This window comes from Perognathus longimembris, chromosome 16 (assembly GCF_023159225.1).
Source record: "Perognathus longimembris pacificus isolate PPM17 chromosome 16, ASM2315922v1, whole genome shotgun sequence".
In the NCBI taxonomy this organism is placed as follows: Eukaryota; Metazoa; Chordata; class Mammalia; order Rodentia; family Heteromyidae; genus Perognathus; species Perognathus longimembris.
In genome coordinates, this window is record NC_063176.1 from 11,135,369 (window position 1) to 11,161,225 (window position 25,857).

At 35.1% G+C, this 25,857-nt stretch overlaps 1 protein-coding gene across 1 annotated transcript in view; it reads left to right on the top strand.

Annotated features, from left to right (window-relative positions):
* Fstl5 (follistatin like 5) overlaps window positions 1–25,857 on the top strand; it is a 279,651-nt gene that overhangs the window by 101,428 nt on the left and 152,366 nt on the right. Inside the window, exon 6 of the mRNA XM_048364572.1 lies at window positions 9,247–9,367. Within this exon, the coding sequence (XP_048220529.1) occupies window positions 9,247–9,367 (121 nt within the window). The remainder of the gene's footprint in view (window positions 1–9,246; window positions 9,368–25,857) is intronic.

Genomic DNA, 25,857 nt, shown 5'->3' on the forward strand with positions numbered 1-25,857 from the left:
AAATATTTTTGTAACAAATTTTCTAAAGGAAAATTATTTTCTGACTAAAAATCAAGATTTTTACAGGGTATAATGATGGATTTGAGCAGAAGGAATGGGAGGAAGTAAAATTGGGACATATTGCAAAGGAATAGTGACTTCACAGAACAGCAGAAATAATCAGACCGTAGATCACAGAGAAAATTTCCAAATTTCCACTCAATGAGAGAATGATTATTTCTTGCATTGTAATCTGTATGTATAAATGATTTCCCCACACATGCACATTCATAATAATAATTAATTACAACTGATAGTAAAATAGAACAATTATGACATTGTACATCAAAAAAATCACCAGCATTATTCCATAAAACACCTACTTAGAACCAGGTATAGATGTATCATTACAGTTGATCTGATAACTAGAAGCACAAATGAAGCCTAGCCTAGGGGAAGGGATGCACAATTTGAAAATACTTAGAAAAGAAGTGATTCACACTCCTGTTGGGATGAAGTTGGGTGATGGGATATTTCATAACACTACTGAAAATATTTTAAATTTTCAGATATAAATCAGTTATGGAATTTTCCATGTAATTGTTGACCTGATTTTCTGTGAACTGTAACTGTGAGAGGCAACATGACAAACATGGAAGTCTTAATATCTTTCTTCCTTTGGTATCTTTCTTCCTTTGGGTAAAACAAGGTGATACCATGCAAATTGCACTTGGTAGCTTGGTAGCCTTGACTGTATTAGCACCAAACATAAACTTCTAGCAATTTGAAAACACTTTTTCTCTGTCTCTTAATTATTTGAAATAATAATACCTTATATCCTATAGAATGTGTGTACACACTCTAACTAAGGGCTTTGCTTACAGAAGTCCCCTGTGATTCTGAGTTTAAACAAGCAGCATTATCAAATAAATTGGTTTAGGATTTTTCCTTTTAGATTCTGTCATCTTAATAAGCTCATTCACATTAGAAATGCATATTCGAATGAAATGTTGCCCTATTGGGCACACATGCCGTCTCTTTATTAAAATAATGAAAAAAACAACAACTTGTTCTCAGGGTTTAGATTATTTTATATAAATTTGACTTACAATATCACTTGCTCACTGACTCTAATATGTGAGTACATTTATGAAATTAAATAAAAAGCATGAATAAATAAGAAGCAATATATTTAAGCTAATGGGTGAGTATAGCATTGATTTTTCTTTTTCTTTTTTTTTTGCAAGGCCTGGCTCTTGGACCCATGGTCTGAGCACTGTCCCTGGCTTCTTTTTGTTCAAAGCTAGTGCTCTACATCTTGAGCCACAGTGCCACTTCGGGCTTTTTCTGTTTGTGTGGTGCTGAGGAATCGAACCCAGGGCTTCATGGATGCTAGGCAAGCACTCTACCACTAAGCCACATTCCCAGCCAAGCATTGATGTTTTTGCAGTATTTGAATATATAATGTGTTAATGAAAAAGATTGTAATTGTTACATCGGGAAACAGCCAGTTAGCCTATACTTTGAATTAATAAAACCAATTAGGTTTTTTCAGTATTTTTTTTCATTTTCTGATCTAGTCAACATATTTATTTATTGTGAGATTAGTAAGAATTATTCTGTCTCTTGATAAAAAGCTATTTCATAAACAACAAACTGAATACAAACAAACTTTGAGTGGAGAATTGAATAAAGTGTGGGCTCCTACAGAACACCACACTAATTAATCTCATCAACATTGGGAATAAACAGTAAAAGAGGGGCTTGTCTGGTGTTTAGAAGAGAATGATAACTATTCCTGCATTGCCAAGCCCATAATTCTATCATGTGGTAGAAGCTAGGTGTGTTGGTAGAGTTGAATTGTACTGTCAGTGGTATAGTCTAGACTTATTGGAAATTTCCTTTCTTTTAAGAATCTCAGAGTAATGGTAAAAGCAACAAGGTGCCCTGAACAGGAATGATGAGGATGCAACTAAACTGTTGTTTTGCCTTAAACTCAAAGCTATTTTCAATATTATGAGAAAATATTACTATCTAGTTACAGATACATGTTTTAGGTATTATTTTTAATATGCTCAGAAAAACTGGGATTTCACAATTTAGAGGTTTTTATTCTAAATGAATCATGTGTGTTTTCCTTCTTTTAAAATACAGCTATGCGTTATTTCTTTTTCAAAATTCTTCCTGTAAAGGTTATGTACAGAGGGGTTACATTTGCATAAGTCAGGTGATGAGTGCATTTTTCTGAAGTGTCACTGCTTCCCATGTTTTCTCCCAGCTTTTCCCTCCTGATCCTCATCCCCCCACAAGTTGTATAATTCATTTTCCATATAATGTCTAGTGACTATCACTAATGCCTTTCTTGACCCTTTGTTCCACCATTGCTGTGTTCCTCCTTACCTTCCTCAAAACAAGTTAATTTACCTAGAAGACAAAAGGTACAGAAACAGAGAGAGGAAAAAAATAAGCAAAAAACAGGAAGCACAATAACACATAACCTCTTCTTTCCTTTTATTAGAGTTCTTTTCAATAAACATTGTTTTTTATAATCGTATCTCCATAGTTATTGAGCTTTTGTGATGCTCTCCTAAGAATATTCTGCTTAGGTCTCACTGTGAGTGTCTAAAGTCCTGTAAAATTTATCAAGTCCAAGTGTATTTTTTGCCTTTTGCCATCCAGTGTGTTTAGTTATAGATATATGGGCATTTTCTACTTACATCAAATGGGGAAAACATGCAACTTTTGTTTCTTTGGATCGGGTTTGCTTTGCTTAACATAATTTTTCCAAGTCTTTCAAATTCTTCATGAATGGGTAATATCATTCCTTCTGATGGAATTCCATTTTGTATATATACCACATGTTCTTAATCCATTCATCTGAAGAAGGGGCATCTGGGTTAATTCCATGTCTTAGCTTTGGTAAACAATGTTCCATTGAACATGGTTGTGCTGGTAGCTTTAGTGGCCTTGTTTGTGTTTTACTGATACATGCCCAATAGTGGAATTAAGAAGCTCCATACTGCTTTTCAAAGTGGTTGAACAACTTTACATTCCCACCAACAGTACATTAGTGTTCCCTTTAGGCTGCATTCCTGCCAGAATCTGCTTTTGTTAGTTTTCTAGATAATAGCCCTTCTATCTGAAATAAGGTCGAATCAGTGTTGTTTTGAGATACATTTCTTTAATGGCCAGAGATGTTGAACATATGCCTTTTGGCCATTCTTCTTTCGAGAAGCCTCTCTTTAAGTCTTTAGCTTATTTATTAATTGAGTTGTTGTCTCTTTGAGGGTTTATTTGGGAGGGCATAATTTTTTGAAGCTCTGAGTATATTTTAGATAGGAAGCCTTTGTCTGTTGTATAGCTATTAAAATTCTTCTTGCCAGGTACCAAGTGACTCAGGACTCTAACAACTCAGGAGGCTGATATCTGAGAATTGGAGTTTGAAGCCAGCTTAGCCAGAAAAGACCATGAGGATCTTGTCTCTAATTAACCAAGAAAAAGCTGGAAGTGTTGATATAGCACAAGTGGGAGAGCAACAGCCTTAAGCATAAAAGTTAAGTGAGCATGTGAGGCCCTAATTTCAAGCCACAGTACACACACACACACACACACACACACACACACACACACACACATACACCACAAGAATATAAATATTCGTTTAGAATGTGTTCAAAGAATTGTCAAGAGCCATATATTGGGAGTCTTAGAAATAAGGCTTTTCTATGAGAACAAAATAAATTAATGAACATGACTATCTATGTGGTCTTTTAAACAATTGTCATTGTTGTACTAATTTTTACAAGGTAGTTACATTAGAAACCATAAAATAAAACAGACTAACTTATTCCTATTTGTTCCTTTATTAAAATATATTTCTCATGAGTAGCGGTAGTTATATATGCTTAAACCAGTAATATAATATTATTTATTCTGTCTTTTCAGATTATATTCAGAGAAATTTTGACAATTATATTATTATTTATTTTTATTTTTATTTTTGCTAGTCCTGGGACTTGGACTCAGGGCCTGAGCACTGCACCTGGCTTCTTTTTGCTCAAGGCTAGCACTCTGCCACTTGAGCCACAGTGCCACTTCTGGCCGGTTTCTATGTATGTGGTGCTGGGGAATCGAACCGAGGGCTTCATGTATAGGAGGCAAGCACTCTTGCTACTAGGCCATATTCCCATCCCGAGAGGTACTATTTTTACACCCAGGTCACCTTGTATTTATTTTAGTAGCTTTCTCCTCTTCATGTCACTTAATTTTATCTGATATAATGCATATTTTTATTCTATGAAAACATATTGGTGTGCATAAGCACACAATTATATAAATATATGAGTGCATATATAATACAAGTACACATGCACATATGTGTGAGTGTACATATACACACATACATGCATATATGTCCTCTGACTTCAGTAAATAACATTTCTCATGGGAGCAATTTTCAAATGTTTTATTTTTACACATTAGTATTTTGCATATTTGTGGAATATTGGCAATGTTTCAATATATGATTGCATTGTACTATGCTCAATATTATATTTGTGCTGTATTTATTTTTATGAACAGATATTTGATATGTCTTTTCATGCATTCATTTTATATTTTCGGGATGATCAGTGATACTAAGATTGTCATAGTCCTGCTGGCCATTTTCAGGATTTCTTTTAGAAATGTTTTAGGGTTATCTGCCATTTTCATTTGGGCTTATTGAAATTTTACTGATGAATTATGTGAATTCATTGTGTCATTTGAACATAAAAACTTCATCAGATGTCTATTTTGTAAACAGTTCTTCTCTGTGTTAATGATTTCTTCTGCTGTGCAGATGTTTACTTTGGGAGTTCCAAGTAGTCTCTATTTGTTTGTGTTTCCTGTGATTTCATGGTCTAAACAGCATCAACATCAACAGCTCTTGACGATTCTAATATCACAAAGTGTTTTCTTCCAGTACTTTCATCATTTCAAATTCATAATCTCATTTGAGTTTATTTTTGAAAAGGGAAAGACTGAGTTCTGATTTCATTCCTCCGTATATAAATAACAAATATCTGCAGCAATATTTACTGAACAGTCATTTCTCCTATAAAAAAACTGTTAGAAATCACTTGAGTATAGATACATAGGTTTTCTGGTAGGCTCCTTATTCTGTTCCATTGGTTTATGTATGTGTCTGCCTGCTATACCATGATATTTTGATGTATACAGCTTTGCAGTATATTTCAAAGACAAATATTTCTCTTAGAATACTTTGTTGTTTTGTTCTTCTGTTAAATTGTTTTGGCCTGCTGTGTGTGTGTGTGTGTGTGTACGCGCGCGTGCACGCACGCGCGCATGTGCATACATATATGTATGTTTTGTTTCCATGTGAAACATGGGATATTTTTGATAGTGAATAATGTCCTTGGTACTTTGATAGAGATTGCTTTGAAACTAGATCATTTTGAGTATCATGAACATTAAAAAATGGAAATTCAATCCTTAGACATTGAACATCATTTTCATTTCTAGAGTGAAATTCAATGTTGCTCTCTCCTTCTCCCTATCCCTCTCCCTCTCCTCCCTCCCTCTCTCTCTCTCTCTCTCTCTCTCTCTCTCTCTCATACTGGGGTCTAAACCTAGGGCCTCATGCATTCTAAACAAGAGTGCAACTCCTTGAGCCACACCTCTAGACTTTTGGGTTTATTTTTTGTCTGTCACAGGTCTGGAACACAGAATTGGGGGCTGTCCTTGAGCTTTTTTGTTCAAGAATAAATGTCTACCAGTTTGAGCCTCTGCTCCACTTCCACTTTTGTAATTAGTTGGAGGTAAAAGACTCACAGGGACTTTTCTGCCCAGGATGGCTTCCAACCACCATATTTGGATATCATCCTCCTGAGTCCCTAAGATTACAGCTGTGAGCCACCAATGCCAGTCGGAACTTTTTGTTATTTTAATTCCGAGATTGAATCTAATCTTGTGGCGGCTTGCCTCAAGCTCACAATCATCTTTATTTCTGTAAGTAGTGGAGATTATTACAATGCAGCACTGCATCTAGTCATATTTTCTTTTCATCAAATTTTATAGATTTTATTCTAGAGATTTTAACCCTTCATTTAAATTTTTAGGTATTGTTATTGGTAACAATTACAAATGACTACTTCCTTGATTGCATTTTCATAAATTTGTTAGTGGTATATTAAGGTGCTGTAGTTTTTTGTGAATTTTTTTGTATTGTGCAACTTTTGCTCATTTTAAAAAAATTTTGGATAAAGCTGTGGGGTTCTCTTTATGTAATAGCATACTGCCTGTACACAGAAATGCTTCACTTCATCCTTTCCAGAGTGGTGCCCTGGCCTGAACCTACCATATTCTACTGAGTAAAAGTTGTAAAACATGCAGTCTTTTCATACTCAATATTAGAAATCTCTGTACAATTATGATTAATAATCTTGTAGGGTATTAAATTTCTATTGGGAAAGCTGATAATTGCCACCTTAAAAAAATAAAATGCCAAGTGCCAGCAGAGTGAAAAACTCAGAAACCTGTTCTCTTGGTCTAATACACAATTTTGTCTTAAGTAAGTTAAGAAAAAAAAAAAAAGGATGAGACTTGAACAAATTCTCCTTTATCTCTATTTACAAATTTATATGAGAATAAAAATCACGAAATATAGCCAGAATATCTAAAGAAATTCTGGTTTCAGAATTCTAACTATTGCCCAATTTCAGCAACTGAAACCTGCTAGAAAAACACAGTGGTGTTAGATAAAACACACCACTCCATACAGCCCCTAGAAAAACCATTTTGTGTATTCAATCCACTAACAGATGGAAAATGACTGAGAACTAAGTTGCTTTCTAAATAAAGAAGCAGGGTTTTGCTTCCCAACAGACTTATAGAGGGATGGCTCCAGCATTTCAATAGTTCTTTTAAGCTCTTCAGCTGGATTATATAAATTTCTATGTTGTAATACTCCCCAGTCACAAAGTATGTTTGTAAGAAGTATATAGACCATAAACTTTTAATTTCCCCACCCCAAGGTAGCAAATATAAACTGAACTAGTAAGATGTGAATTCTCTACACAAGAATACAGAACTCACTCTGTTACATTGGTTCTTCTAATCAGTTTATATTCTCTTATTATATGTTGTGGCTGAGGTAGCTAGAGAGGCACCAGAGGAACCAGTGACCAGGGTTCCATGCATGGAGCCCCATCTTAAGATATCTCCACTGTTCATGGATGAACAGTGTAGATAAACAGGGAACATACATATCAGTGGAAAAAATGCAGTATAGACCTGGAATATTTATATTTTAAAAAAGTAAGTCAGGCACATTTTTGGAAGGTAGAGTTAACCTAGAAACCTATAAGTAAACATGTTAGGTGATATACAAGTGGTTAAAAATATACTAATTGAAATATGGTATATTCAAGGGAAAACTGAAATAGTGTAATTCTTAGGCAAATTCACAGCCTAGCAAATACGAACCAGGAAACAGGCATTTGGGAGAGATGTGGTAGGGCCACGGGGAGAGTTACAAAAGAAAGAAGAGAAGGAAGGGGACAATGCAGTAAAAAATTCAATGGCTATGCTACAAAAATAAGGGAAGTAAAGAAAGGGGCGGGTCTGACTGGAGGTATGAGCATGTTGAAAGAGGTGACACTGATCAAGAAGCAGTGTATTCAAAAACTGCTTTGGTAAATGGCTACTTCTTTGTACAACTACTTAAAGATAATAATCTAAAAACACATTATAATTTCATCTCAAAAGTGTCCAAAGAGTCTAGTAAAATGGTATAAGCAATTTACCATTGATAAAATGATGTGCAATACTCTGAATTCCTCAAAGAAATAACAGTCCAATGTGAATGCACAGACAGCTAACATAGGCTGCAGTGAATTACCGTAAGGGACATATTTGAGGAAGAATGATTTGTTGGAATTCTACATAGTGCTTTAAAAGCATATATTATGTGTTGAGTGTTATACTTAACTCCGTGTAGTAAAGCCCTGGCTAACTTCAGAGACTACCAATTATGCTATACTACTCCTTCTGTGTGTATGACTACTAGGCTTTGAACTCAGGGATCCAAACTCCTTCTTGGCTTTTTTGCACAAGGCTGATGTTCTACTATTTGAGCCACAGCCCTATTTCCAATGTTTTGTTGTTAATTTGGAATAAGAATCACTTCAATTTGTGCATCTGTGATAGCTTGAACATCAATCCTCAGAGCTTGGTCTCCAGAGTAGCTAAAATCACATTTGAGAACTACTGATGCCCAGCACTACACCACTTTGAAAAGAAAGCAAAACAAAAATAACCCTGTGATGTGCAATTTCAAACATCATGAATGACTTCCTCTGAATGTTGGAGAATGTGAAAAAGACTGAGAGATGTTGGACATAGCTATTCAGCTAGTCAATCAAATGGACAGGATTGTCTGTTTTATGACAGGAAAAACCAGTAGAGTATCAAAAAGCTACAGTCACAGTCCATGGACTCAGCAGTGAGTAGAAAGGAAATTTGACTATTTCCTCCCCTATGCTTGGGTGTCTTTTCATCATCAACTGGTACATTAATTCTGTCTGGCTCCTAGAAACAGTCATTTGCTTAATAGCCCCTTTGTGACCATGGGAGAAATGCACAATCACAAATAAGTGAAATTCCAGCTGGGGAAGAGGTTAGACAGAGGTAGAACAATTCTAACTTCAGTTTTCACAAATAGTATGAAGAAGATAGTGTCACAAACTACTTTCCTGTTTTTGTTGGGGAAAAAGTACTGTTTTATCTTGACACAGGGCGTGGTTTTCCCATAGAAATATTTACTTGAGTAATGGAATAACGTAAGAGAGTGAAATATCAAAGGTTTAGATTTGTTTAGTCCTATTGTAAGATTTTTGTATTACAAGGCATGGATGAAATTCTAGGAATGTTTATATCTTAATTGTATAATATTTTCATCGAAATGGTTACAAATAATTGTTCCGTAGATGAAAACGTGGGCATTCCCTGGGTTGATTCTCTTTTCTTTGTCAAAGTACATTATTTATTTTGTTTTCTTCATTCCCTTTTTAAATTTCATTTTAGTTTGTTTTGTTTTGCTATTCTTCTGTTTGAACACAGGTCCTTAGATTGGCAAGCTCTCCAACATTGCAGTCACACCTTCAATCTCATATTTAGACCTATCTATTATGTCATTGTTACATATAATTAATTTTATTATGGCATTAGTTGTGATACAGATATAAAAGTTTGTAATTTTCTTCTCAGGTGATAAAGCAGGAAGAACTAGGCAAGGACCTTTCTGGATGCACGCTGTATGATCTACTGAAGTATGAAGATTTCAATGCTGACAAGCACCTGGCCCTTGAAGAATTTTACAGAGCATTCCGTGAGTATATGATTCAACGTCTCATTTTTTTTGTTTTTTCTTTTTCTGTTTCTTTATCAATATAATATGTTAGACTGAGCTTAAAAGTATCAGGTATTTCAATGGAATTCAAGGAAACAACATTTTGGAAGCCCCAGGACTATGTATAGGTATGCAAAGGTAGTTAGTAGCTCCAAAATGAACAATCACAGATACACTCATGACCTTGGTACTCATGGATCTCACTGACTCCTGAAAAAGAAATGATAATTGCTTCACAGGGCTGCTTTCAAAGTTACCTCTGAGGAAGTAGGAGAAACACTTGAACTGTGTCACCATGCATCATAAATAATTTATTTCTGTTGTGACTTTGTAACATTACGGAGAAAGAGAAATGAATTAAGAAATGGGGGTTGTGTATATTTCAAGTTGTTGTTCTTTGTATTTGCTCTTTCATTCATTAGAATGAATAATGATATTTATGTGAAAGAACTGAAATAATTTATGTATGTTTGAATTGTATAATGTGTCAGAATTGACTGATTACACTTGAAAGAGCAAAGCTATGACAATGATTGGCTAACACAATTTTTCTGTCAAGTTATTGTTAAGAATAATTCAAAGAGAAAAATCACAAACTACAAAATGGAAAGCAAAGAATTAGGAGCTCTGTTCCAGATAGAGAGAGAAGGACAAATATTAACTAGTTTGCATTTGAAAGTCATTCAAGAAGCCATACATGGTGGCTATACCTGTAATCCTAGCTACTCAAGAGATAGAGTTCCAAAGCCATCCCAGGCCATATATGTGTGTAACTATACATACATATATATTACATTGAGTACATAGGATATACACTTATAGTATATTAAAGAAAATAAAATATGTTCTTAGATTGAAAAGTCTCTAGAGAGACCTTTGGCATCTTGTCATCTACAAGTTGACTAATACTGGAGTCATTTAAATCTATTATTTTATAGCATTTGTATGAATATAATTTTCTTACATTGGTTTTATTAAACATTATAGCTTTATGCAATATTCAGTACAGCCAAAGTAATATAGAAGAAATAGGTAAACTTGTACTCTTTAAAGTTGGAAAATAAACCTGTCTCTTAATATTTAATTAAATTTCATTTTCACTCAACTCTGGAATACAAAGCAGATAACTGAGGGAATTATTAATCCTTTTACTAATACACAAGATAATTATTTTAAAACTAGAAAAATGAAGCAGTTTTATTATCCTATGTTCAGATGAAGAAACAAAAATGTAAATTATGCCCTTTATCTTTTGTCTTTCTTTCCTGTGGTTTTTCCCCTGGCATCACTGTAACTGATTTTAGTACCCTGGATATTGTATGTACATGTATTGGACCTAGGGAAGGGAAAGGAAATACCAAATTCTAGAGACAAAGGATAAAAAGACAAACCAATGCAACAGTCATGCTTACAAAATTATATGGTGTAAACCAACTATACAACTCATGGTGGGGGGGAATTGGACGGGGATGTGGGGGGAGAAATGAGGAAGGAGGTAACATGTTGGATAAGAAATGTACTCACTGCCTTACGTATGAAGCTGCAATCCCTCTGTACATCACTTTAACAATAAAGAAATGAAAAAATGTAAGAAATAAAACATGAGCCTACAGTCAAGATCGTGTCAAGTTATGGCTGAGGTCTATGTGTTTACCATCAAGATTTTCATGGAGTAATAAGCAGACTTTTGTTGATCAGAGAAGCCGACTGAGAGCTTTGTGGTGAACTGTTTGTGTGTGTGTGTGTGTGTGTGTGTGTGTGCGTGTGTGTATACACATGCCAATGCATAGTGAATTTTAGTATACTTTACATCGCACTACAGTATATTTTATTTAACAAAAATCTGAAAAACAGAAAACATAGATGTTATGGAAAATATCTACTTAAAATATTGAGTTGAGAAAATAATGGAGTAGTATAGCAATTGAGTCAGTCTTCAGGATGAGTAAATTTGATTTCTGTGTGATGATCAAAGGTAAGTAGGAGAAAGAACATATGAGAAGAACATTTGATGTTCTAGAGCTGAAGCTTCCTTAAAATAGTCATTATTTCTATTATTCTACTAATTCCTTTTGTCTCTTACATACTTTATTTTATATATTTTATTTTAAAATTGATCTTTAAATAGTTGTACAAAGGAATTGCCATTTCCCAAAGTAGTTAATTATTATAAAATATCTTGATTAATGTCACCCTTTTCAACATTCTCACCCATCCCTCCCCTACTCAATCTTCCCTCTTCTTAAGTTTATAGGATATATATTGGATTATGATCTGCATTTTACCCCTCTTCTCTTCTTCATTCACCCACCTGCTTCCACTTGACCCCTCTCCCCATCCATTTTGACCACCTACTTCCTGGTGTTTTATTTGGTTGACTTTTGATTTTGGCTTACTAAGGATTTACGACATTTGAGATCTCCCTTGAATGTACTATATTTCAATTAATGCATCTGTATAAACATGCATACAACCTAACATAATTACTTATGATTTTGTAAGCTAAATCTAGCTTCCACGTATTAGAGAAAATAGTATTCTTTTGTCTCTCTGGGACTGACTTGCTTCACTTAACATACAGTTTTAACAAATCTTTCCATTTCTTTGCAAATCATACCACAGCATTCTCTCTAATGAAAGAGTAAAATTCCATTGTGTAAATATATAATATTTTTTCTTGATCCATTTATCCATTGATGGGAATCTGGGCTGATTCCACACTTGACGATGGTGAATAGTAATGCAATCAACATGTACTGGTGGCTTTATTGCATCCTGATTTGTAATCTTTTCGGTAAATTCCCATGGGCGGAATTGATGGATGATAGGATAGTTCTATTTTTAAGTTTTTGAGGAACCTCCACAACCAGAGTGGCTGAGCAAGTTTATGTTTCCACCAACAATGTATTAAAGATCCCTTTTGGCTGCATTCTTACCACCATCTGTTATCATTTGTTTACTTGGTAATGGCCATTCTAACTATTGTGAGGTAGAATTTCAATGTTTTGATTTAAATTTCCATTATAGCCCAACATGTTGGACATTTCTTCATGTGTCCATTGGCTATTTTTATTTCTTCTGAGAAGACTTTCTTTAGCCCATTAGCATATTTATTAATCAAGTTGTTTGCTTTTGAGTCTTTTTAAAAAAAGTTTCCTGTATATTCTAGATATTAGGCCACCGTATGATACATAGTTGGCCAAAACCTTCTCCCAGTCTGTAGGCTGTCATTTGTGTTTCAAACATTCCTCAATATAATTAAGAGTATTTCAAGCCTACAGCCAAAATATTCTTGATGGTGAAAAACTAAAGCCATTCCCTTCAAAATCAGGAACGAGACAGGGATGTCCATTATCTTCACTCCTCCTAAATATAGCACTAGCAAAAGAAATATGGCATAAATAAAACACAAAGAGATCTACATAAGAAAGTATGAAGTAAAACTATCCTGAAAATGCCATAATCCTGTATTTAAAGGACCTTTTAAGCTCATTCCCCAAGGTAGTCAAGGTGATTCAAAACTTTGGTAGACTAGCAGAGTGTAAAATCAACCTACAACAAACACCAGTAGGTCTTTTTGTATTCCAGCACTGAGGTCAAGACTAAGATCAGATAAACAAGTCCTTTTACAATTGCCTCAACAAAAATAAAATACTTAGGAGTTAACCAAAAAATGTAAAAGATTTCTACAGTGAAAATTGAAGAAGATCAAGGAACTGGAAAGACTTCCATGCTCCTGGATTGGAAGAATTAACATCATGAAAATGGCAATACTGCCTACCACAGTCTATACATTCAATGCAATACCATCAAAATTCCAGTAACATTCTTCAACAAGATTGAGAAGCAATCTAAAAATTCATTATGAAAGAAGAAAATGTCCTGAATAGCAAAAGCAATCCTTAGCAGGCAGAGTTTTGCTAGAGGAATAATAATACCAAACTTCAAACTCTACTACAGAGCCACAATGATAAAAAAAACAAATTGGTACTGGCAAAAAGGTAGGCCTGAAGAACAATACAACAGAATAGAGGACCTGGAAACAAACCCACAGACCTACCATCATTTAATACTTGATAAGATATCAAAAAATATTGGCTGGAAGAAAGATTGCTTCTTCAACAAATGATGCTGGCAAAACTTGATCTCCACATGCAGAATCCATAGTGTCAATTCAAAACAGATTAAGGACCGTAATGTAAGACAAGAAAGCCTGAAACTATTTTAGAAAAGAATGGGGGAAACTTCAGGGCTCCCAGTCACAAGTAGAAACTTTCTGATTTAAATCCAGAATCACAGCAAATCAAAGAAAGACTTGGCCAGACTGCACTGAATTTAAAAGTTTCTGCATGGCAAAGAGTACTGTATTTTCTTGCTGGTACTGGTGTTTGAACCCATGGCCTTATGTCAGATAAGATGACACTCTACTACTTAAGTCATTATGAAAGCCCCTTTTTTGGGATAGGGTCTTGCTATATAGACAGCTGGCCTGGACTGTGGTCCTCTTTTTTTTTTTATTCTTTTTTGTCAAAGTGATATACAGAGGGGTTACAGTTTCATATGTAAGGCAGTGTGTACATTTCTTATCCAACTTATTACCTCCTCCCTCACCCCTGGTCTGCCTTCCCTACTGCCCCCATTTCCCTCCCCCTTCATGAGTTGTGCAGTTGGTTTTCACCGTATGGTTTTGTAAGTATTGCTGTTGCATTGGTTTGTCTTTTATCCTTGTCTCTCCATTTTGATACTCCCCTCGCCTTCCCTAGTTCCAATACATGTATATACAATATCCAGGGTACCAAAATCTGTTATAGTGGTATCAGGGGTAAAACAATGGGGAAGAATGACAAAAGAAAAAGTTATACTTTCACATGGCATGTTGAAAATAACAATGATAAACTACTTGTTTCCATAAGTTGGAGTTTGTTTTGCTTAGCATCATCTTATGTGTTCATATGGTCATAGCTATTGAGCTACTGTGATCTTCTGCTTGGATTACCTTAGACGTGTACTAATTATTTCCAATGAGAGAAACCATAGAGTAGATGTTTCTTTGGGTCTGGCTCACTTCACTTAGTATGATTTTTTTTTCCATGTCCTTCCATTTTCTTATGAATGGGACAATGCCATTCTTTCTGATAGAGGCATAGAATTCTATTATGTATATGTAGCACATTTTCCTGATCCAATCATCTGCTGAGGGGCTTATTCAAACTAAAACACAAGAAAGCCAAAAGGGCTACATATTAGCTACTCAGTAAGTTAAGACCTGGGTTGTGAGTGATATGTTTAGGTTGCCTACTGTGTTCTTCTATGATGATGCTTCTTAAGTGATAGAAGACTTCTGTGATTTTTGTGACTGATTTCTGGGACCTTATGAGGCTGTCTCAGATTGCCTGTTGAATAGAGTAGTTATACAGTACATATGCAGTGTTAGCTTGTTAGATAGAGCTATTCTATGACCTATTAATTTGAAATTGTTATTAGAAAATATGACAATGCCTAACATATGAAACTGTAACCTCTCTGTACATCAGTTTCACCATAAAAATTTAAAAAAATATGAAAGGACATTACGTATTGTTGCACACTTGAAATATTCTCCAAATCTTTATAGTGAGCTTCATTTTGAATAAACCTGAAATTTTAACTGTTTCTATAGGGTTTTTTTAAATAGAAAATTACTTATCTGGTAGATATTTCTAAGATATGTATATAAGGTGATTGAAAGTTATCTTTCTTTTTTGTCTTCTGGAAGTGAATTCAAAACCATATATACATATATATCTATGGATAGTTACACAAATTGCTCTCCACATTCTCTTGACTGGTCCTGCAAATATTTTAAGTAAAAACTCACCAACATTAGCATCACTCTGCTGTGAGGTCATCATTCCCTTATATCCTCTATAAGGTTAAAAAAAAATCTATGCCCAAATCTTCACATTGTCCTTATTAGTCCTGCCCCTTGTCTTCCAAAGATGTTCAGTCATTAACAATTTAGTAGTAAAATTCTACTTAACCAAATATCCTTCAAAAACACACATGTCCATTCAGCCTAGATTAATGTAATGTCTACAAAGTAATACTTTGCTCTCATGAATTCCCACACTAATTTCTATTCCCTAAGCTGCCAACATTGTTAAAGTGCAAAATTTAATGATTATTTCATTATCTTGCTACAAGTGTCTCAGTGGACCCCTTTAACTTTGGGCAGGGAGCTCAAATCTTTCCAATTTCCTATCTAAATCACTGCCCATCTGCACAGATTTTTTTTTTGTCTCAAGGCATTTGAAACTTGTTTCCTTTTATTTTATTTTATGATTTTAGAAAAAAGTTTTCTTCTTTGCTTGAGCACCTTTTCTGTCTTTTGTCTAGTCTCCTTTTCACAAAGCCTTCACTTGTAGCTTTAATTTGTTGCGATTTCTCTACCTTCTTTTTCTGGTTGGTAGTTTGAACTCACAGTATCACATGTTAGTTGACTTGTTTGCTCTTAGATGAGCTCTGCTTTACTGTGTAAATGAAGATGAAGCCTGACAGACTTTTCTTCCTGGGCTGGCTTTGAACCTTAATCTTGCAGGTCTCATCCTCCTGAGTAGCTAGGATTACATACTGGTGCCAGTTCTCTCCTGCCTTTTTAAGAGCATGAGGCTAGTACTCAATGCTGGGATACCAATGAGGAAAAGCATATGTTTTCAACAGATACAAAAAAATCATACCCAATTTTATGCAAAACATGGAGGATCAGGGGCATGCATCAAAGTTGCTCAGGAAAAATTTAAAAATTTAGGACACCTATTCAACAGTTTGGTAGGTTGATCACTCAGTAAAATGACAAGTTGACCAGCTTTCCTCTGATCAGTTAGTTACCTCTTTCCAAGCTGACTGAAACAGAGTCTACATTTGTCTACCTGAATTCTTGTTGCATCCAAATTAATAACAATTGTGCTAACACAAAAGCTCTCCCTCTCTCTTCCTCTTGCTTTTTCACTTGATCTTTCTCATTGTGAGTTTTGACTAGTGAAGACATAATAACAAGAGAAATTATGTTGAAGTATATTCAAATAAAAAATAACCAAAAGCAACTACTATCTCAACACAGTGTAGTTGTGGTATCAACAGAGGACTCATCTGTCTAAAAAGCATTTATAAAGTCAACGAACAGCAGAATGTCTCCCCCTGGATAAAACTGAGCCATCACACTAGTCCCATTGAACAAAATATGGAATATTATATTCTTAAGTTCAGAATTAAAATTGCCAACAATGCCTCTGGCCACTACAACATCTCTTTGAAATATTTTCTTTTTCTGGAAATCTTGAACTGGAGTTTGTTTACACAGTAAATCATTTTGGAATTGTAGTGTTACTTTTTTCTCATCCATAGACAATGAATATTTATTTAAAATGTTGCTGTATATCGATATCTGGTTAGAACATTGACTTGGTAGGATGAACTCCCTTGATTGTACTAACTTCCTTCTATGGGCAGTTACTACCAGATGAATTATTATATAGTACTAAACTATTTTTATTATATTCCAGAAATGATTTTTAATATTTCTGATGATGAGAAGATTGACTACATGTTCCCATCTTTATTAAAATTGTTATTTTAATCATTAGCCCTAAATGATGCTAATAGTGTTGAATTTTCTATTAAATATTTCCCCTAGTATCTCTCATTCTTGTATGCATTATGTACATATAGATTGTTTTTTATTTGTGTGTGTGTTTTCAAAAGGAGGTTCAGATGATTAATTTAGAATTGCATTTTTTTCAGTTATCATCACATCATCATTTTCATATCATTAAATAATTTTCTTAGATTTAATCCTTTGTAGAAGCAGGATAGTTTAGTTCTAGCTCACTGGCTTGTGGGGCCAGCCAGTCTGTGTTACATTCTAATTTTGCTCCTCACTAGCTCTTGCTTTGAGTGAATTAATTGGCTGATTTATGTTGCCCTTTTCTTAGTTGTGAATGGATTGTAATGGTATCATAGGGAAGTACCTCATAGGGAAGTAATAAGGAATTCAGTGAGTTAATACACAAACTACTTTGGACACTACCCAGTGGTCAGAAAACGTGACATTACACCCACAACTTAGGGTACTTTCTCCTGGAAGACCCAGATGACTCAAAAGAGGATAGTATTAACTAGTGAAACCTTTTTATTCAAATGGTGAAGTGTTTCCCCCCCCCCCCACAAGTCCACTGAATCACACTATGCAAAGTTCTTGCTGTTACTAAATACTTTTCATAACATTTATTAAATGTACACATTAATAGGATTAAGTGTGGTATTTCCATATGTGTACACACCATTCATTATAAATCTTATAAATAAAATGTAAGTTTCAAAATGTTTATATATTAATTTTGCATACTGTTAGATTTCCATGAAATTCTATATACTTTTTTTCTCTTTCAACTAACTTTTTTTTTTTTTTTTGGCCAGTCCTGGGCCTTGGACTCAGGGCCTGAGCACTGTCCCTGGCTTCCCGCTCAAGGCTAGCACTCTGCCACCTGAGCCACAGCGCCCCTTCTGGCCGTTTTCCATATATGTGATGCTGGGAAATCGAACCCAGAGCTTCATGTGTAGGATGCAAGCACTCTTGCCACTAGGCCATATTCCCAGCCCTCAACTAACTTTTTATATACCACTTAACTTTAATTTGTTACATAAACTGAACTATTTAAATTTTTATAATAGTTAAATAATCAATTATAATATTCTCAAATGGATTTTTTCTTTTTAATAATTAAAATATATATTAATTAAAATATGACCAATGTTCTAAATCAGTAATGCTGAAAAGTATGTAGGCTCTATAATGTAGGCCTCTTTTCCTAAATCTTAGCTTTACTCCTAGTAAAGGTAACCAAGTAACTAAAGCAAATTTCCAGGGTTAATCTAAACATTCATAATTATTAATTGTACATACATGATATGCATGGTCAGAATTATATTTTCCATTAATCATATTTTGTAAATATTTCAAGCAAAATCACAGATTTTTCTTTTGTTTTAAACATTCTTGATTTTTTTTTGTCCAACTGAATGCGCGTTTAATTTTGGTTCATTTCAGTTTTTTATCATACAAAAATATTTTAGAGATGTTGCATGTGCTTGGTATTTTTTCTGAATTATTATAATTGTATGAATGTCTTTTGATTCTTCTTAGGTATGAAAACAGAAGCAAACAAATATATAGAAAAACAATCATGCATTACACGCATACTCTTTACATCGTGCAATGATTTTTAAATTGGTCCTATTCAATATTTCAAAAGACATTGAAATTCTTTTCCAGAGCCAATCTTTAAACCGATTTATCTGCTCTCTCATCTGACACCTATGCACCTTCATACATAGGTGTGTATCATAAACGTGTACTTGCAACATGTATGTCACCTTTCTCTCTGCGATTCTTCATTAACCTTGCCATTCATTGTAATTAGAGCCTGATGAGTTTTCTGATCAATGTGTATCAGTAGTTTTTCTACCCATACATATTAATTGCTTCCTGTATGTGGTTGTTCTAGTATATAAGAAGAAACAGGAACAATACTAAGTAACTCCTTTCTGACTCTATCATCTGTCTTTATTTGCATTAAGTATCTAACAAAATTTCCTCAATATTTTCCCCACTTGCCTTCATGGTTTACTCCTTTGAATTTTGCATTTTTGTCTGCTGTTTTGACTTAAAATAACATTTTAAATTCTATTAATTAGATTTTGCTTTCTGTTGGACTTCTTTCTTTCTACTCTTTATTCTCTAGACTTTATCCATCCAATGGTGGCATCATTTCAGTGTTTTATGCTTTTAGAAGTATCTTTCTTTAAAAACAAAAAACAAAAAAACAAAAAAAAACCTTCTGCTTCCTCTTCGCTGGTTTAATACTATTTGCAGTTCACATAGCATTGCAAGCAGTAAGTTAGGTTTTTCCTTAGAATTACTTCCGGATGTATTTCTGTTCTGGTATTATTTCAGCTTGATAAATTTTCTGGACTTCCTTCCTTCCTTCCTTCCTTCCTTCCTTCCTTCCTTCCTTCCTTCCTTCCTTCCTTCCTTCCTTCCTTCCTCCCTCCCTCCCTCCCTCCCTCCCTCCCTCCCTCCCTCCCTCTCTCTCTCTCTTTTCATTTATTTCTTCTCACTATCTGTCTTTTGAGGTACTAGTCCTTGTTCTTAAGGCTTTTACTTGCTAGGCAGGTACTCTACCAATAAGCTACGATCTAGCCCTCTTGTTTTAGTTTGGGCCAGTCTAGACAGTGATCCACTTATTTATGTCTCTAGAGTAGCTGGGGTGAGAGGCACATGCCACCACTTCAGATTATTATTTGAAACAGGGACTCACACTCATTACCTTTTATGGGCTGGGCAGAACTCTAAGGCTTCTTATCTATGCCACCTGGACATGAGCAACTAGACCTGGCCCAATTACTCTTCTTGATAAGGATTCCTGTCGATCTATTGATTCTATTCAATATGCAATGGATAGTGTTATTTTCCATTCCAAACATATAGATGTATTGATATTTACAGGTCTTAGTCAATTTTCCTGTCTTTTAAAAATTTGGTCTTTATCCAAGAGGTGGAAAAGTAATATTGTGTTCCTTGAATTCCTAGTTGTTTTCTGCTCGCCTTTCTCCTTCCTCCTTTCTTCTTTCCTTCTTTTTGCCTCTCTCTCCTTCCTCCTCTTTCATTCTCTCTCTTCTCCGCCTCTCAGCTCCCTTCCTGCTCTTCCTCTCCCCTTCACTTCTGTTTCCCCATTTTTTTCTTCCCTTCCTTTTCTTTTCTTTTCCTTCCCCTTCCTTTCTTTTTCTCTCCCTATCTGCTCTCTTTCTTTCCTTTTTTTCTTTCTCTCCCTTCCTTCTTTTCTGTGCAGTACTGGGATGGAACGCTGGGTCTCCTGCATGCAAGCCAATTGCACTGCCACTGAGCTATACTCTCAATTTAGTTTTCTTTTTATCATAACTTATATAAAGGGTTAGTTGGAAGGTGATTGGGAGAAAAGAAAATAAAGTCACATGCTCAGAATTCATAAAGACATGTCTGGTTAGGTTTCCATCAGAAGGCAGAAAGATGGATATGAACAAATTGTCTATATTTTTAAAAAGTAGAGTTGAACATTAATTTTGTTGTTATTCAGGATCAAAAATGCTTTGTAGCAATGGAATTTTATGCCTCTATCAGAAAGAACGACATTGCCCCATTTGTAAGGAAATGGAAGGACTTGGAAAAAATTATACTAAGTGAAGTGAGCCAGTCCCAAAGAAACATGGACTCTATGGTCTCCCTTATTGGGAATAATTAGCACAGGTTTAGGCAAGTCACAACAGAGGATCACAAGAGCCCAATAGCTATACCTTTATGATCACATAAGATGATGCTAAGTGAAATGAACTCCATTATATGAAAATGATTGTTATACCAGAGTTGTAACTACTTTCAACATCCCATGTGTATCTGTAGTTTCTACTATTCATGATGTTCGTGTCACTATCTCTGTAATCTTATCTGAGTGTATGGGAAACAGTCTGTACTTGTATTAGAATTAGGAAATTCAAAGGGAAGACCAAAATTGAGAGACAAAGGGTAAAATATGAGAAACAATAACAAAAGCAATACTTGCAAAACTGTATGGTGTAAGTGAACTGAACACCTCAGGGGGGGACAGGGGGAGGGGGAAGGGGGTATGAGGGACAAGGCAACAAACAGTACAAGAAATGTATCCAATGCCTAACGTATGAAACTGCAACCTCGCTGTACATCAGTTTTATAATAAAAACTTAAAAAATGCTTTGTAGTCTGTAGAAAATATCTCTGTATTCTACCAAGATATTACTCATTTCCTCACATATTGAAGTAGGTCAAAATATGCTTTAAGTATATCCATTATGGTTTCAGAAATGTACTTTTTGGGTGGCCTCTGGGATGACTTGGTCTTGCAAGTTTCTGTTCTTACATGATTTTTTGTTCTCTAACAGGGAATTTCAAAGGTCCCAGTAAATATAAGGTTGACATTCTGATAAGTCACAAATGTCTCTTACAAAGTATTTTCAATAAAGATCTATTTTAACAATGGCTTATTCCACGCCCAGAAATTGCCGTGACATTCAAGAGTCCCCAAAGGATTAGCATACCTCCAGGAGTCTCTTCTAGTGACATTTAGCATATTTAATTTTGAAAACAAATCAATCATGACTTAGGAGATATGCCATTTTAAAAGAATATAATTCAATATATTTAAAGGAATGAAAGCTGTGATAGTGACTAAAATGGAAATTGCTTAAATGGGGGGAGTAATTAGCTAAGTACCACCGCGTGAGTTCTGCATGTAGATTAGGAATACCATTATAGGGAAATACTTCATTATACTTTATACACATCAGAATATTTAAGGTTATACAGATACAACAGCAGAGAAAATCATCTAAAATAAGTGGACTAAAAGGAGACAGAAAATATGAGATGAACATCAATGAGGATCATCTATGGAGTAGTAAAGAAAGTTATTCGAAACTGATGAATTTTCCACCCTAGGAACCAACAGTGTGCAAACTGAGACTATTTAACACTTCATTTTGAATTGAAGCCATATGGTGAATTAATTACACCCTAATGACAAATGTTGAATAGGATTCATCCTTAAATATTGTAACAGTTTCTTCCAAATAGTAGAAATAATTTTGCTAAAGAAAATGTTTGCATTCGAATTTAATTTCCCAGCTGTGTTTAAGCATCATTGAGAGAATGAAAATAAAGTAATATTAACATTTCTGGGAACTAATCCCAGACACCCACTAATCCCTCTTAGAGACAAGGAAATAAAAGCTAGGCATGGCATTCAAAAAAATGAAAGAAAAATACATTATAAATGTCCATTCATTCACATTAGCATCTATATTATGCATATGAAGATATTATCTCTCCCTAATTATGATGCCATTCTCTAGCTAGCCTTTGTATCTTCTTAAAGAATGAATTATTTTGACCTCTAACTCATCACTGCAGTGATACTTGGTTATGTTCTTTCTAATATGCAAACTGTTGCAAATTCATTCACCTTTTTGTCTCTTATCTTTACCGAAGAATTCATTTTCATTAAACTAATAGCTTGCTTGAAAAAAGTTACTTGAAATGCAATGGTACTTTTCATTTTATCCTCACTTTATTTTTTTTTTGATGAAATAAATCTTGGCTCATAGTCCACAAGGTGAACATTTTCTATGTAAATTGGAAATTGCATTGCAGGTTGACTCAGGTTGTCATGAGGAGATGAGGAGTGAAAATTGGCTCTGACTCCAGTAGAGAGGTTTAGGCTTTTACTTTTTAAATCAAGTAATTGAAAAAGAATAATTAGCTTCTAAGAAACATGCTGCAGTTTCCTTCAGTCCACCATGGTGGTGATCTTGTACTTGGTAGGCAAGTGCTTTACGGCTTGAGCCATACTACCAGTGTTACTCTATTAGAGTTGACCTTTCAGACAGTTCCTCTTGCTTTTGCCCAGGCTCAGCCTTGGACAGAGATCCAACCATCTGTACTTCTTGCCCATCTGAGATTACAGACATGTACTGCCAGCTTGTTTTTAAGATAGGGTCTCACTAACATTTTTTTTACAGGTCCAATTTCAAACCATGATCCTCCATCTTTGCCTCCCATGTGGCTGAGATTACAAACATAAGTAATATCTGACCCCAGAAGCTGTACATATTTTTGTGTGTAACTTGGTGAGTGTGGAGATACATATAATATCATGACAACACTATTTTCATAAATACATAACATATTATTTATTTATTACAAAAATATTATAAGTACTCAATATAAACCCCAATTTTGTTAAAAAATACTTAAACAATTGAATATAAGGTTATTATCTACAAATTCTGTGGCATGCAGTCCACAGAATTGGATTATTCATCTCATCTAAATGAAATTTGCTTTTTGACCAAGGTGTCTTCATTTCCTCCTCCCTCAACTCCTGTGAGTCACCTTCAACTTCTAGTTCTATGAATTTGACTAGTTCAGATTCTTCTTTCAGATTCAGTGAGATAATATAAATATTTGATCTTCTGGGTCTCATTTATTTCACTTAGAAAATGTCCTGCATGTTTAGTCACACTGCTGAAAATTGGCAAGATGTTCTACTTGGTTAAGACTGAAAAATACTGCAAACCCACATTGGAAAAGTGTCCTAAATACACAGATAGACATTTTCAAATTAGCTTTATACATTCACTCATTCATCTGTTGATGGGATTATTGGTGGCTTGACTAATGTTTATAGTGTTTCTTTAAGCAGCAAATACCTCCTGAAAAAAGCAAATACCTCTTAAGATCCAGATTTCAAGTCATGTAGATAGATACACTGAAATAGATGACTTAATTGCATCACATTTTTATTTATCACTTTTTGAAGGAATTTTTTGCTGGTTTTCTTCGTTCATCAATTAGCTTCATCAATTTCTCTATCTCCACCAAAAGCGAACAAGTGTACTCCTTTCTCCACATGCTTACACTATGTTATCTTGTGTGCTGGTCTTAAACACAGGGCTTTTTACCTCACTTGGCTTTTTAATCAAGGCTGATGTTCTACCATTTGAACCATACTTCCATCTCTGGCTTTGCTAAATTGGATCCAACATTGTTTGAACTTTCCTGTGTGGTCTGGCTTTGAACAGCAATCCTCAGACCTCAGCTTCCTGAGTAGTTAGGTTTACATGCATGTGCCATCAGCACTCTTCCAATTATTTACTTTCTAATAGATTTCTTCTGGCTGCCATGTTAAAAACAGGCTGTGGAGCAAGGAGATAGCAAGAATATATACGGGAGACTGAAAGTGGAGAGATTATTCACATATATGTATTTCTAAGGTTTCAGCATTGAAGAGGTCAAATGGATAGTAGAGTCACACACATCATACTATCTTTGTCAAATTATAAATAGCATGTATGGCAGCAGTCTCCCAAGAGGTTACTGAAAGCTGAAATGTTTCTGTGGAGCTGAAAAGTTCCTGGCACTTCCTAAAACTAGATACTTTTCAACATACAGATATTTACCACTTTGTTATTAATTGCCTGCTGGAATCAGGAGAGTAGCCTGCATTGTTCCATATGGCACAGAATGGAATTAATTGTAAGGACACTCTGACAATCACAACACAAATTAAGTTCTGACATATTGAAGAATATGTCCCCTTCATTTCCTAGGGAAAGAGCAAGTGTTATCAAATTCTCTCATGTTGTTATCAAATAACAACATGCTTTGATCTCTGAGTGCCGTCTAAGTGCCCTTTCTGTAAGTGTTATCAGTATGTGTATTTTCATCCCTTTCTGCCCTTTGAGGTCCACTTTCAAAGGCAGGAGAAACTTCTGCATGCGAGTAATGTTTCACAATTGGATTCTCATTGCAGGTTTTCTTCTTCCTCCATTCTCTTCTTTAAGCATTTTTTGTCTTATTGTGGAAATCCTGTCTATAATGTAAATATAGACACTTTATCTTTGTGTGTGTGCAGGTGTGTTTGCACACCTGCACACACACAGGCTATTGTACTGGGGACCGAGGAGCTATATCTCAGATCTCTCACTCATGGCTGGAACTCTAGCACTTGTGCCACAACCCCACTTTGAAGATAAGAGTCCTATGCACTTTCCTGCTGGGCTGGCTTTGAACCTCAATCCTCAGATTTCAGCCTTCTTTCAGTAGCTAGGCCACAGGTGAATGGCCTCTTTAACTATTCTAAATAATTTACTTACACTATCAGTTGTTTGAACTATCAGGTTTACTGTACTACAAAATTATGTGGCTTTAAAATTTGTGAAACCTTTAAACTTAAATGTACTCATCCTTTTCTATTTCTTAGTGCCAGCACTGGATCCTAAACCTAGGCCCTAGGCACTGTCACTCAGGTTCTTTTGCCTAAAGCTAGCACGCTTACCATTTAAATATAGCTTTGCTTCCAGGTTTTTGAGTGGCTGATGTCTCATAGACATTCCTGCTCTGGCTGGCTTTGAAGCATGATTCTCAGATCTCAGCCTCCTGAGTAGCTGTGAGGCACTAGTGCCTAGCTCAAACTTATTCTTTAATTCATTTTTTGTTGTCAGTCATGGGGCTTGAACTCTAGGCCTGGGCACTGTCGCTGAGCTCTTCAACTCATGGCTAGCACTCTACTACTTGAGCTTCAGTGCCACTTCCAGTTTTCAAGTGGTCAATAGGAAATAAGACTCTCACAGACTTTCCTGTCCCGGTTGGCTTTGAACCATGATCCTCAGATCTCAGCCTCCTGAATAGCTAAGATTCAGATGTGAACCACTGGCACCCAACTTCTTTAATTCTTTACTGTATTTGCTCCAATTGGAGAAATAATGTATATTAATGCTACAATTGAAGTCATTTTACTTATTTATTTTTATTTATTTATATTCTAAAGGTGATATACAGAGAAGCTACAGTTACATAAGTCAGG